General features: G+C 62.3%; 2 protein-coding genes across 13 annotated transcripts in view; one reads left to right on the plus strand and one right to left on the minus strand.

The window, feature by feature from the left end:
• Positions 1-1,153: 1,153 nt before the first annotated feature.
• Positions 1,154-3,237, minus strand: HES2 (hes family bHLH transcription factor 2). Of its 2 annotated transcripts, none has more exons than XM_036999647.2 (4): positions 3,085-3,237; positions 2,899-2,994; positions 2,537-2,573; positions 1,154-2,459 (listed from the first exon to the last, which is right to left on the minus strand). In XM_036999647.2, the coding sequence occupies exons 1-4, from the start codon at positions 3,127-3,129 to the stop codon at positions 2,191-2,193; spliced, it is 447 nt and encodes a 148-aa protein (XP_036855542.2). In that variant the 5' UTR covers positions 3,130-3,237; the 3' UTR covers positions 1,154-2,190. The 2 variants fall into 2 exon arrangements, with proteins under 2 accessions (XP_036855542.2, XP_036855541.2); XM_036999646.2 differs by having other exon boundaries at positions 2,537-2,636.
• A 3,403-nt stretch (positions 3,238-6,640) lies between these two features.
• ESPN (espin) overlaps positions 6,641-14,427 on the plus strand; it is a 29,339-nt gene continuing 21,552 nt past the window's right edge. For 4 of the 11 annotated variants that reach the window (XM_073233110.1, XM_073233111.1, XM_036999626.2 and 1 more), the window contains exons 1-2: positions 7,306-7,808; positions 10,850-11,043. In XM_073233110.1, coding sequence (XP_073089211.1) covers positions 7,515-7,808; positions 10,850-11,043 — 488 coding nt within the window. In that variant the 5' untranslated portion in view covers positions 7,306-7,514. Of the gene's footprint in view, positions 7,809-10,849; positions 11,044-14,427 lie in introns of all 11 variants that reach the window. The other 7 variants (XM_073233106.1, XM_073233107.1, XM_036999623.2 and 4 more) reach the window with 5 other exon arrangements.

The raw sequence follows: 14,427 nt of genomic DNA on the forward strand, positions 1-14,427 counted from the left end.
TCCACAGAGCCTGGGCTTCACAGGCAGAACAGAGCAGTTTGAGTTTATTAGAGGGGTCCTCCTTGGCCAACTGCTCTTTATCCTCATTCACAGAAATGAGATTTATCTCTCCAGATGAACTGGGGCCAGGACAGGGGGGGCCTGGCCCCAGCCTGAGTCTTCCAGTGCTCTTACTGTCCTTGGCCCATTAGATCATCTCACCCACTGGCTTATGACATGGGGGCATTTCTCCAACCAAGAGAGGTAACCAGACAGAGTTAGATTCAGTCATGGGACCATGGCAGCAGAGAAGCCATCGTAGAAGCTGGCCACGGGGCACAATGTGGGCCTTGTTAAGGATCATGAAATGCCCCTCTGAGTGAGGCAGCCTCCCTCCCACATGTGGAAGGCTGGCAGTACCTTGTGCTTACCCACAGGAATACCTGGGGAGCTGCGCACAGGTGCCCTGTGGAGGATGCTGGCATCCCTGTTTCATAAGCTGAGCCCAGAGTACCAGCTGAGACCTTCTAGGCAGCTCTTGTACACCCCTGCTGGGAAATGGGTTTCACACCTAAGGCCCAGAACCTCACCCACCTGGCATGACTCAGCACCCTGCTAGGGCCCGGATGGCCACCTGGCTCAAGTTCCCCAGAACACCTGACCCTGTGAGTCATGAGCCTATCTGCCTGCCCTCCCCACCCTGACTTCCTGTATTATTGCGAGATTGGGATCAGGTCAAAGGTAGTCAGAGTTGGGGACCCAGACGGAGCTGGGAAGCAAGAAAAGGCAGATGGGTAGGAAAGGAGAAGAGGGGTCTCTGGTTGGTCACTTCTTACAAGTTCAAGCCTGTAGTAAAAGTTATTTTTAGGGACAAGGAACCTGCCAAATATGCTGGGGTGGAGTCCCTGACCCAAGGAGGAAGCTGGAGCTCACGTGATAGGTGTGGACTGAAGCATCACCAGCCCTTCCTTCTCCACTTGCTCCAGAAAGCAAGTCTGCTATCTCAGGAACAGGCGAAAGCAAGTGCAACTGCCCTCCCTCCTCTCCATAGCCCCACACATTTGTTCTCCGGGAGCACTGGCTTGGGCAGAGCAGATATTCAGAGAGGGATCAGGGGTGGCAGCTGGGGCAGCCAGTCTGTCCAGGGCTCATGCACGGCCATCCAGTCATTCGCTGTTTGTTAGCTCACCGTGTTTATTGAACGCCGTTCAAGTGCTGAGTTCCTAGGGGAAAGAGGTGCACTCAGCCCCCAGCCCTGCCCTCCAAGAACTTACAGTCCAACCTGCTGGGCCCAGAGCAGGGGTGGGACAGCACACTTTGCAGGGGACACACCCCATTGTCTTAACATTGGCTTCTTCAGGAATGCCCAGAGCTTCCCCACATCCTGCCACCCAGATCAGTGCCTAGGTCATCGTGGGTTTCTGTGGCATAGTCCGAATTAGGACACCACCTCCTCCCCCGACTCCCCCCATCAAGCCCCTGCCTGAGTCATTGCAGGCTCTGCTGGCTTCCATGGGGGAGAAAGAAAAGTCTTGAGAACAAGTTGTTTCTAGTAACCAGTCCTGACAAGCAGCTGGTAGCAGTTTGCAAGAAACACAGGCAGGGTGTTTGCTGCCCCTTAACCTGCTGAAGGAAATAAATCCTTCTCCAAACCACCTAATGAAGTCCCCCCAGCCACAGAGCCCTGGGTGCATCCTGTCCCTGTAACTGGAAAATTTGGGCAGTAGAGTCCAGGGTGGAGGTGATGGCTCCCCTGCCTGCAGAGGCCCTTGCTGCTGTGTGCCCACAGGTTCCCAAGCTGAGCTGGCAAGGAGACAGGCCCAAGCAGGGCTGGGAAGGCAGTGACCAGTCAGTAGGTGGCTGCACCTGGCTCAGGCATGGGTTCTGCATGAGCAGCTGTGGCTGGCCCAGTTCCAGAGCTATTTTCACCAGCTAGGGTGAGGGCTTCTTTCTCCCCCTGCAGCCACCTGCCTTTTCTCCTCCAGCCCAAACACCCCCAAGCTGGGATAAGGCTGGGCCTCTCTCCTTATTTCCTTGAGCTGAGCCCCCAAGGCTTTCAGTCTGCCACAAAGATCAGGAACATCCGGATGCCACCCTGCCTGCGGGTGCTGGGCGGGTTCTTGGTGGTGAGAGCGGCAGCCGCCACCAAGAGCTTCCTCGTTTGCCCAGTGCTCCGGGTCAGTCAGCAGGGTCCGTGGACTGGCCAGGGAGCTACCAGGGACGCCAGAGGCCGGGGCTGCGGGCCGGCGCAGGTGGCGAGGGAGCGGGCGAGGGCGCCGGAGCAGGCGGAGGTGAGGGCGCGGGCGGGCCGCAGGAGGCCCCAGCGCGCCCGCCCTCGGAGGTGGCGCCCACCGCTCTCCGCCGCAGGTGCTCCAGCAGGCGAGCGCTCAGTGCGGGCTCCAGGATGCGGTAGGCGGGCAGCACGCGGGCCAGGCGCGCCACACAGGCGCGGTAGCCATCTCGGTAGCTGTTGGAGGGCGCTGCGGACCGAGAGGCTAGTGAGGCGGCGGGTAGGCGTGGGGCGCGGGGCAGGGCCGGGGCGGGGCGGGTCACTCACTGGGCGCTTCCGCGGGGCAGGAGGACGCAGGCAGCTCCTGCAGGAAGCGTACGGTCATTTCCAGGATGTCCGCCTTCTCCAGCTTGGAGTGGCGGGAGCTCTGCGCCCGGCCACAAAGGAAAGAGGCAGGGAACGGACGCGCAAGGCAGAGCTCCGGCAGGCTGCGGTGGGCACCGCGCTCTTGCCCGGAGCCGGGTGCCGGGCGCGCCGCGGTCCGCAGGGGGTCTCTTTAGCACCAGCCGCACAGACCCTGGCCCCAGGGCGCCGCAAAGGAGACCCCGCCGGCGCGTCCCGCCCTCCTCGTTCCGCGCCCCAGAGCCGCACCCCCAGCCCCGCCCCGGCCCGGAGCGCCCAGCACTCACCTCCCTGCCCAGCAGCGGCAGGATGAGCCCCTTGAGCTGCCTGAGGCTCGCGTTGATGCGCGCGCGGCGGCGCTTCTCCAGCAGGGGCTTCAGGCTCTATGGGGCGCGCGGAGGTGCCGTTACGCGGGTCACAGCGCAGGCCCCCTCCGGGCCGCTCGGTCCCAGCACCCAGTCCCCGGCTCCTACCTTGCGTAGCTCCGCCGGGTGCCCCGCCCTGCGAGGCAGCCCCATGCTGGACCGTAAAGCGCCGCGGCCACGGGCCCGCGCGTGGGAGGCCGGCGCCAGCCCGGACGTGGAACGGAGGCCGAGGCCCGTGGGGAGGCCCGGCGCGCTGCCCCAGCTTCGCGGAAGGAGTGCGCGCCTCGCCCGCAGCCCGGCTTTAAGGAGGCGACAACGGCCGCCCCGCCCTGCCGCACCCCGCCCTGCAGGTCCCACCTTCCGCCTTTGTTCCTCAACTGGGGGCAGTGGGAGGGGCACCGCGGAGCCCGCGGGATCCCTCTCCAGGCCTTCGCGTGCCCTCTGGGAGGGGCGCCCCTGAGCACCCGCAGGAGGGTGGGTAGGCTCCGTGGAAGCCATCGCTCCCCTGCCCCTGCGAGTGGGGCCCCCGGGTCCTTGCTCTTCCTCAGTCGTTCGCGCTCAGCCTGTTCGGAGCCCCGCCTTCGACCCGGCAGCGGACCCCGCGGCGGCGGGACTGCCACGGCCCAGGCCTCGGGGAGCTCCCGCGTGGGTTTCCGCTAGGGGCACGGACTCGTCCTACCAGTTGCTCTGCGGACTTTAGGGGAAGCTGAGGCCTGGTGAAAGGTCTCAACTTGCCCAGGGCCTAGCCGCCGGGGACTGGCGCAGGCGGGACAAGGGAAGTTGGACAGCCTGTCCGGGACTGCAAGGACTCCATAGAACTCCCCCGCGGCTCACTGAGTTAGGGTCATATGGATTCCCGTCCTTGGTTTGAATGGGGAAACTAAGGCATCCCAGGAGCCCACAGAGGTCATTTTCAATTCAACTGGCTCCAGCTCCGGGGCGGCCCCGGGTGCCGGCTCCCGCTACCCGCCTGGCCCAAGCTGCCCCCCGTGCCGTCTCCGCGCCGCGCGGCCGTTGCTGCAGCAAACTGGCTGGGCGTCCCCGGTCCATCTGCTCGGGCCTGCCCGCCCCCAGACGGCTGGCGGGGCAACGGCCGGCCTAGCGGACCGCACTGCAGACTGCCGGGGCCACCCTCTGCCTCTCTCCACCCCCGCTCCGCGTCAAAGGGCGGCTGGACCCGCGGAGCCAGGAGTGGAGGAACCGACCCGCGCTGTCCAGGGTGCTGAAGCGGCCCTATTCCTACGCCCGCCGCCCAATCTTCACCTCCGCACCCAACTCCCACCGCTCTCCCCAAGCCCCCCAGTGGCGTGCTACAGGGCCTGCGAGGACCAACGCGCCCATCGGGAAGGGACCCGGAGCAACACAGGGAGGGAGAGGTAGGGTCACCCGTACTTGTCCTTGGCCACGCAAAGGACCATCTGGACATCATTTACGGAGTACATGCTGTATGCCAAGCGCCTTTTGGCCCTCACCGCCATTAACCCCATACCAGTCTTAAGTATGAGAACAAATTGTTCAACATATTTTGCTGGGCAGGGCCTGGGGGTGCCTGAGGCCCTATCCCACTGGCATCATTGAACCCAGGGTACCTATATGCTAGCCCCCTTCAAGGTAATTAATTATTTAAGGACTCAGAACAGGACTTTGTGGATCATTCATGCCCTCCTGCCCCAACCCCAGCCACACACACTGGCTCACTCAGTTCTGTGCCCACAAGCCCCCCTGCACCAACATCTGTGTCCTTGCTGAGACCTCAATACTAGCTCCTGGGGGAAGGGTGTGGGGAAGGTTCCTTCTGGGACATCCCCCTCCAGGCCTGTGGACCACCACTTGGACACTGGAAAGTGAGGGAGCAAACTCCCTTTCCAGTGCCAGTTACCCCAAATCCTTGGGTTCCCTGAAACCCAAGATTCTGGAGGTTTTGCTGGTCACCTGGAGGAAGTAGTTGTTTATATTCAGGTAAACCTGGATAAGACAACTGAGTGGGCAGGGCATTGGGATGCAGGTTTTAAGGAAGCTGGAGCCACCTAGGGTCCCAGGGTCCACACTGCTCTCCGTCCCTGTAGGGGGTGGGGGGTGAAAGGGAGGTCTGAACAAGTGCTTTCCACATACCTGGGGCGGGCAGATGGCCTGAGCCCAGCAGATGGATAAGAGAGGTCTCCTCGGTGGTGGTGGTGGCGGTGGGTGTCCCTGAGCTGACCTCTGGAGGATGGGAAAGAGTGGGGGTGCTCTGGGCAGCAGGAACTTTGGGTGCGGAGGAAGAAGAGCACGGCAGTATCCACCAGAGTAAGCTTTGTCCCTTCCGGTCTGTGTCACCTCGGCAAGAGAGGTTCACAAAAACCTGCTGTGCCTTCATTTCTGCAGCTGTAAAATGGGGATAGTGGTTGTACCTCTCTCATAGCATCTCTATGGCGATTAAAATGCAGGGGAAGTTCGGCCCAGTGCCTGGTAAGCAGCGGGCTTCCTCAAACATGTTCTTGTTGGCATGGGCTCTGTATAGCTGCTGGGGAGGATCCCGTGGAGCCCAGAAAGGATGGAGGCCTGGACCTCAGCCTGAGTGTGAGCGGTGTCCTGGAAGGAGTCTGAGAAGACTGTCACCAAGAATGGATGCTCACATGTGATGTTTATGGAGCTCTCCTGATAGGTAGGGGTAGGAGTTCAGGGGGGTCTTTTCTTCCTTACTGCTACACATCACCGCAATCTGGCCCCCAAAATGACAAAACCATGTGATACATGAGGTGTTCAGGACCAGGACAGCCACGCTGGAAGTGAAGTACATGAATTGCAGAGAGTTTTAATCTTGGAGGAGGCACAGGGGAGGGGCCCCCACAACAGGCCATTGTAGTGACTTTGCCTCAGCACTCCTGCCACCTGCAGGCCTCAGGATGCAGCAGCCCCTGGGAGAGCTAGAGGGGGGACAGTTCTGCAGGCAGCAAGAACTTGCAGAAGCACTGGAGACTGCGGGGGTAAGACTTCTCCCTCCCCTTGTCCACAAGCTACTGGGCTGAGGTCCCAGACCCTAGCAGCCACAGGTTCCATGAAGGAGGCAAGGCCAGTCTGGCCAGGTGGAAACAGCTGGAAGCCCACCTGGCCTCACAAGCACAGCAGCCTGGGTTTAAGAGGGCACCTTGGAGCAAGGGAGGCCACTGTGCTTGGCACCACAAGGTGGGGGGCCCAGAAAATGGTATCTGACAGTCCTGAACTAAGTCTCCCGCTGGTCCTGGAAGCAGCTTCTCTCTACAGCACCTCCAGCACCTCTGGCCCAGCTAGACACTGCAGGAAACAGCCCAGGGCCAGGCCCTCATGGGGCTCCAGTGGGGGGGCAGGGGGCAGGGCGGGGGAAGGGTGGGAAAGGAAGGGCACAGGCTGTTTCAAGGCTGCCGGACATGCTGACTGTGGTCCCGCAGCTCCACAGCCCCCACCTCTGGCAGCTCTAACTCCCGTCCAGCCTGCTGTGCCTCCCCCGGCTTCCACGAAGGCCTCCAGCAGAGCTGGCAGGGTGACTTGGCCCACGTTTGCTTTCATGGCCTGCTGCCCTCCCAGGCCCTTCCTGCACCCTCAGGGAGGGGGTCCTGGCCCTGCTCTCCAGGTGACCGCTCTGGCACATCTCCCCACTCCCCCGCCCTCCCATCCCACTTTCCCTTCTGATGTGGCAGCCTTAGGGGCTCCAGCTCATAGCTGACTCCCCCCTGACCCCAAACAGCGGCTCTAGATGCAGAGACCTGAGTGCACCAGGGATTCCTGCACTTTCCTCCTCCCCTCCTACCCCTCCCTTCCTCCAGGAGAGTCTGAGGACAGTTTTCGGGGTCTGGAGGGACCCAGGAGAGCTGAGGACCCAGCACCCACCACACCCACAGGGCCATAGATCCAGAGCTCCTCAGGGACTTGTAGGCCTGTTCCTGCCACAGGGCCTTTGCCCTTGAGTCTTCTCTGCCTGGAATGCCCCTTAGCATTCACTCCCAGCCCACCCCACCTCCTTTTCCAGACCAACAGCAGAGCCAGTACAACTCACTACCTGTCACCCCATTTTCCTGTTCTTGTCACTAGCGAATTGCAGTAATCATTTGCTGGCTTGTGTCCCCAGCGCCTGGAAACGCATATAGTGGGCACTGGGTTGATGAACGAATGCATCTCCGGGCTCTGCTCGCCAGCGCCTGGAAGGCTCTCGAATTTGAAATCACTTTGGCCGCCCTCGGGGGTCTCCATTTTTACGCGAGGTAAATTGGGAAAAGGTCCTGGGCGCCCTTGCCTCTGTCGCAGAGTCCGTCCCTCGCGCGGCCTTGCATCCCGCCGGGCGGGGGCGGGGCGGAGGCGGGCCCAGGCCTAAGCCCAGAGCCTCGGGGGCCCTGCCCCAGAGCGCGGCGGAGGCGGAGCGGAGCGGGCGAGGCAGAGCGGAGCAGAGGCCGGCCCGCAGCCGCTCCACCTCCCCGACAAACCAGCCCCGACGGCCCCGCCGCAGGCTCTCCAGGTGTCTGAGAACAGGTGCATGGCGCCGCGGGGAGCGCGCTGAACCGGGTCGCGGGGCCGCTGGCGGCACCATGGCCCTGGAGCAGGCTCTGCAGGCGGCGCGGCAGGGCGAGCTGGATGTGCTGAAGTCCCTGCACACCGCCGGCCTGCTGGGGCCCTCGCTGCGCGACCCGCTGGACGCGCTGCTGGTGCACCACGCCGCCCGCGCCGGCAAGCTGCACTGTCTGCGCTTCCTGGTGGAGGAGGCCGCCCTGCCCGCCGCGGCCCGCGCGCGCAATGGCGCCACGCCGGCCCACGACGCTGCCGCCACCGGCCACCTCTCCTGCCTGCAGTGGCTTCTCTCCGAGGGCGGCTGCCCGGTGCAGGTGAGTTCAGTCCACTCACTCGGCCCCCTGGGGCCTCCTCCACGAGAGATTTCTGGCCCAGGGTCCCCCAGACCTAACGGTGGGTAGGGTTGGACGCTGTCCAACTGAGCTTGCTTGGGAGCTCCTTCCAGAAGGCTTGGAGGCTCCCTGGTCGAGAGCGCCTGGGCAGATACCCTGGCAAGCCCTGGCTGCTGCCCGGAAGAGCACCTGGGTAATGGGGGACACAGGAGAGAACCAGCTTAACTTGGCTAGCATTGAAGCAGGGGGAGCAAAGTGATGGTCCAGGGAGTCCGGGCGGGTGGGAGGGGCACAAAGGGCTTGGGCAGCAGAATCAGAAGCCCCTGTCCTCCAGGACCAGGTCTGGAGGGGGTGCGGGCCAAGTCCTTCAGCCCACCCCAGGTTGAGATGGCCATGTCTCTAAGGCCAGGGCATAGGGGAAGAGTGTGGGGCCTGGTAAGTGGGGGCTCCCCAGGGCCTGAGCTGACCCTCGGGGACATCAGCACCTTCTGGCCTCCCAGCTCCATGTTGCTTCTCCAGTCCAGCCTGAGTCTTCCTTCCCTGAGACCCCACCTGGTTTCACTCGGGGGCCCCCAGGTAGGTATAAGCCAGGCCCCTCCTGGGCTGGAGGAGGAGGCAGCCCAGGCCCTAATGTGCAGCTCTCCTGCTCACTCCTGCTGCAAACAGCATACCCACCGGGTCCTAGGGGTGGGGATTCGGGTGTGTGCCAGCTGTCCCGGAGCTGCCGGTCCGTGGGGACAGTGGATTGCGAACCCACAGGCTAAAAGTAAACCAGTCACCATTAGGATCTGCTGGGCCATGCTGGGCGAGCCAGGGGGCTGGCCGCTGGGGCGGGTGAGTGACCTCTGAGGGGGTCCAGGCTGATGAGATGACCAGGTGACCATCAGAGAGTTCTAAGCACCAAGAACAGGAACTACAAAGCCCCGAGGCGCACGCATTCTTGTCCTGGTGCAGGTACAGCGAGGAGATGACTGTGTTTAGAATGGGCTGAGGGTGGCGAAGCCACTGCACCTGGTCCTAGAGGGTCTTGCAGGCTGGGGTTACATCCTGGTTGTGAGGAAAAGCCAACGGAGGGAGGAACCAGAACTGGTTTTCCACCTAGCAAATCTACTGGGTTAACTGGATGCAGAAAGAGGAGGCGGGGGTGACCCAGAGCTGGCTGTGTCCTAAGGATGGCCAGACCCCATCCCCCCCCGCCATTTTCACTCAGCATGGGAAGGCCTCCCGTCCCACCCTTCCTGGGAGGATGCCCAGCCCTTTATCCCCTGGCCAGCTCTGTTATCAGGAGCTCCTGGCACACGGCCCATGACCCTTCTTTGGGGAGGTGGCCTGCCTCCCTGATCCTGGTGTCCAGCCTTGGCCGGATTCCTCCCCAGCCACTGCAGAGGGTGTGGAGCAGCAGGTGGCCTTGTGCCCAGCTTATCAATCTCCCAGCCCCGAGCTCCAGCAGGCTTGGGTATGGGGGCAGAAGTACATGGGTTGGGGGAGGATGACCTTGATCCCTGGTCCTGCTCAGCCCACAGAGATAAGCAGCTTTGGGGTGCCAGCCACAGCACCACCACACTATAGCTGCTCAAGCTTTAGGGGCAGGCCAGAGCCCATAGGGCTGGGGTCCTCTCCATACTGCCACCTCCACCCAGAAGACTGGGGCCAAAAGGATCCCCTGGAGCCTCAGATACACAATCCCTGAGGCCGATGGGAAGCAGGGGACTTTCTCAAGAGCTGGGGCTCAGGGCACATGTCACCATGGTCCTGTGTGGGGCACCTCCAGCAGCCCTGTCCCCTGGGCTCAGGGGACGGACTGGGCAAGTCCTCCGGTCCTCCCTGGGCATTCCAGCACACAGAGGAGTCAGTGGTGTCCTCAGCTTCCTCTGGGCTGTGCCGCAGCCTCACCTTCCTGCCTGCCTCCTTGTAGCCGGACAGCCAGTCTGCTGGCCCCCACCCTGAGCCTGATGGCTCCGTACCAGTCCTGTCCCTAGCCCATCCCCTCTGCCCCCTTTCCTTCTGCATTTCTTCCACAAGCCTCAGAGGCTTTCCTGCTGCTGGGATTCACCTCCTCAAGCCACCTCTGCAAGACCTGCCCGCACAGCGCCTTCACTCTGGGCAGAAGGCCAGAGGGGCCGCACCTCCCTGATCCTTGTAAACTGTGCCCATCTCTTAGTTCTGTCCCAACCCTTCCCAGTGCCCCTGCCCAGGTCCCTGCCCACCTCTGAGTTGTCCCATGTGCTTGGGAGCTGGTTCTGCTCTAGAACTGATGCCCACTCTCCCAAACTGGGCAGCCTCTGCATGCAGACTTCTGGGTTCTTGGGGATTCTCCTCCTTGCCCCTCACCAAAGCAGCATCTGCCAGCCCCCTCTCATAGCAGACACTCCCACCTGGATGTTCATGGACAATGCATTTAGCACTTCTGGGCCCAGACCATCAGCCTGCCTGCTCTGGGGTGCCTGGGAGAGGGGTCTTGCCCAAGCCCCTCCCAGAGGCTACCTCCAGCCCACACCTACCACCAGTGGCTGACTGCCCAGTCTCTGCCCACCAGTACCCAGAAGCTTCCTCCTCCACAGGGCGAGAACACAGCATGCTCCTCCAGCCAGGAGCAGGGGATCTGCTGAAGGGGCAGTTCTCTGCACCAAAGGTGGCTTCAGTGTGACATCGGGGGAGGGGAAGAAGTGGGGCACAAGGAATCCTGATGCCACCTGGTGCAGCATCAACAGCCCAGCCTTCCTGGCCCAGCCACTCTCACTCCTTCTGCTGTTCTCTGAGCACCTGGGTGACAGGTGTTCCTGCTGGGACAACAGGGTGCAAGTCCTAAAAGTCTATTGTGTGGGGACCCTTCACCATCATGACCTGCAGGAAGCCCAGCATGGAAGGCATGGTGGTGCCACTTATGCACTGGGGCTCAAAGAGGGCCAATCAGGTGCCTGGGAACAGAACTGGCCCATGATCTCCTGGGATGCAGGAAGCAGTCTGAGCCAGAGATGAGGGGCAGGACAAGGTTTTAAGACTAATGGGCTCTCCTCCTACAGGACAAAGACAATTCTGGTGCCACAGTCCTACATCTAGCTTCCCGCTTCGGCCACCCCGAGGTGGTGGACTGGCTGCTTCGTCATGGCGGTGGGGATCCCACCGTGGCCACAGACACGGGTGCCCTGCCTGTCCACTATGCCGCCGCCAAAGGAGACTTCCCCTCCCTGAGGCTTCTCGTTGGGCATCACCCTGAGTAAGGACACTCGTCAGGGGGATCACTGGGTGGGACGGGCCAGGGCTCTGGGGGAATGCCTAAAGTCTGTGCCCCTCCAGCATTCCAGAGGAATTACTACTCCTGGGCCATTCTAGTGGCCAGAGGGCCAGGCCAGGGGTAGCGCCTACCCAAGCTGAAATGTGTCCCCCCGCAGGCTGCTCACGGCCACTTGCTCCTGAGCTCTGCAAGCAGAGGCTCCCAACCACTGCACTTGGGAGGCTGGGCATGCAGACCAAGGTCACATGCCTCCAGGAAGCTTACCCACCTGCCAGAGGTCAGGTGGCTCCCTCTTGAGCTCTAGCCTAGGCTGTTTGCAAGGCTGTTCTCAATGAAGAGGAGGGGTGAAGAGACAGGAGCGTCTCCTAAACTGGTAGCCAAGAAGGAGGAGGAGCCACAAACAGTGAAGGGCGGGGCCTGCCCGTCCGGACTCCCACCCTGCCTCCTAGCCCTGCAGCCCCCCTGGCTAGGCCTCCGGAGATCAGCCTGTCATTTCCTGCGACCCCTCAGCCCATTCCCACTACCAACAGGGTGGGGGTCCCAAACCCCCTGGGTCCCTCCACCAGAGTGGCTGGTTTGAGAGTACAGCCAAGCAGTGGGCTAGGAGCTCCCCAAGGTGGGGTGGGGGTACAGGAAGATTGGGACTCAATGCAGAGCAGGGGGTCTTGGGTAGGGAGGGAACCAGGCCTCAGGTGGACTTGGGGTGAGGCAGGGGTCCCGGAGGAAAGCTACCCAGTCCCTGTGTGAGGGAGTGGGGCATCCGGGGCCCTGAGGACCAGCCAGGTGGGGGCTCTGACCCTCCTTTGTCAGTCCAAGTGGGCACCTGGGACATAAGCAGCCACAGAGGACCCAGCCTCAGGAGAAGAGCAGCCACGAGGAGGTGAGGGGCTTGGTCCCAACACTGGCTCCACTCCCCGATGCGCCTGCAGGGTTACTGACCACCAGGGCACAGGCAGGAGGCCAGCCTGGCCCCATGGCCTCATGGCAGAGTAGCTGCAGCGGCAGCCCCTGGACTGGTTGGTGGGAGACCAGAAAGTGTGCCTTGCAAGCCAGGCCAGTCTTTGCGGCACCCCTGCCGGGGTCCACTTGGCATCACTTTGGCGTGAATTCTCTGCTTTCGGACAAGGTAGGGTTTGGATCACGTCAAAGTCAGTGGAATTCAGAATAAAGGGCCCCGAGGTCCTTGAATGTAGGTTCCTGGCCTGGCACCCATCGGCAGCCCTGCGGGGCTTGAGCCAGACCCTGGATTGGACTCTCCGGGCAGAGGCTGTGGAGCTGATCTGTTAAACCCACTGTGGTGATTTCAGTGCTCCTGTCCCACGCTCGCTTATCACAGGGGACACTGAGGTCCTGAGAGGGGAGGGACAGGCTATGGTCTCCATCCTGCACCCACCTGCCTCCCCAGTCACATATAGTGGGACCCCAAAAAGCCAGGCTGATGGCAATGCCAACTTAGCCCAAACCATGTGAACTGAGAGGGCTCCAAGCCCACCCGCTGCTGAGGAACTCGGGTGGGAGGGGTGGGGTGAGGCCCCTCCTCACAGAGAAGCCTGGGGCCTAGGAGGACCTGGAATCCCAGCCTCAGGAAGACTGGCTGGTGCCATGCTACAACACCCTGTCGGGTGTTGGGGCCTTGGGGACCCTGACCCCTCCTACGCCATGCCAGGCGCTGACTGTGATTGGGCTCCAGGGCTGCCTCTTTAGCCAGATGGCGCAGGCTGATGATCCGCCAGCCCTCAATGGCCCCCATGAATCTCGGGGAGGTGGACAGTGGACTTGGGCTGCATTCCCACAGCCCAGCTGATAAGGAGGTGCTTTTGTGTGGTTGCCAAGTAGGCAGGAGGGGGTGGCTGGGAATTGGGGTGGGGCCTGCCAGCAGAGGAGTTAGGAGTCAGTACCCACTTAGCCTCTGTCTCAGGGGTGAAGACTCCTGTTCCCCAAGGCTGGGGACCCCAGGGCTGGGAGCCAGGGAGGGGACAGGCTTGGGCTGCCCTGGGCCGCAGGGCACACTCGGGGGGCCCAGGCAGCAGGTATGGAGGCTGCAGCTCTGCCCACTGAGCTCCCGGCTTGCTGTGAAGCACCATGAATTATTCACAAGGGCTCAACTCTCCCCGGAGGGCGGGTGAGGGAGGAAGGGCTCCCAGACCTCCCTGTGGGAAACTCAATCTTGCCCAGGGAGACTGTGGGTGGCTGTGGGCCTTGGCAATAACAAGCCCCAGGGGGGCAGGAGGGCTAGATGGCCTTGGGGAGGGCCCAGCTGGTGTGGGGCTGCACCCTGGGGTGCAAGCAAGGCTTGAGATTGCAGGGACCCCCTGCGGCCCCCTTCCCCTCCTCCAGTCTACCCCAGTCCACTGGGCAAATCCTCCCCAAAGCAGAGGAATTGCCAGTGACCTTGGGGGCTGCTGTCCTGTGGGGACCCTCTTTGTGGAAAGAGGCTCCTAAACTGGAGGCAGAGGCTGGCAGGCAGGGCCGGAGCTGTCTCAGGCCCTTGGTCTTAAGGAGACGGACTTGGGAGGGCTGACCCACCACCCAGGAGCCCTAACAGCTCATGGAGGGGAACCAGGTGTTGGGATACCAGGCGAGGCAGACTGGGCAGGGGCTAGGAACGGGTGGTCCCTGGCTCCTGACCACCTGCTGGCAGGGTCTACCCTTGCTGTTTGCTGAGTTCACCCAGGCAGCAGGGCAGGGGGGAGCCTGTGCTGGCACATCAGGGTCCCCTGGGACCCTAACCCAGGTGGAGGCTCTGAGAAGGAGAGGCCTGGGAAAGTCAGGGGAAGCCCCCCTCAGTGGAGGTAGCCGTAGGCTCCCCCAGCCAGAACTGGCCCAGGCCTGTTGTCATCGAGCCTGACGGGCCTCCCTTCCCTGGACTTCCTCCTGCCCAGCTCTGTCCACCTCTGAGAATGCCAGTCAGACCCCTGGATGGGCCACAGGCTCCCCACTCTCTGACAGGGAAGGCCATTTCCTTTGGTGGCCCAGCCACCCCCCTACTGTGACCCCAGCACTTCACCTCTGGCTGCTCCCCCAGCACCTGTCTGCTCCTCCTCCGTGGTCCTCGCTGCCCCATCCACAGGCCAGGCTTGTCATGCTGTTCCCACTGCCTGGAGCAATTCCCCGAGAACCCCACAGCTGCACTCACCCCTCCTTCTAGCCTTTGCTCCATCTCCCCTTCTCAGTATGGCCCCCCTGAGCCTCCTGCAGACTGTAATGCCCTGTACCCCACAGAACACATGCACACTCCTGGGCTGTCCTATTCTCTGCACCTTCTCATAACACACCCTGGCCTTCCATTCGGTGGGTCTCGGTGAGTTCTCTTGCCGTCCATCTCCCCAGCTAATGGAAGCAGACCTTGTCCTTCCCCCCTAGTGC

Source organism: Manis javanica, chromosome 4, assembly GCF_040802235.1.
Source record: "Manis javanica isolate MJ-LG chromosome 4, MJ_LKY, whole genome shotgun sequence".
NCBI lineage: Eukaryota > Metazoa > Chordata > Mammalia > Pholidota > Manidae > Manis > Manis javanica.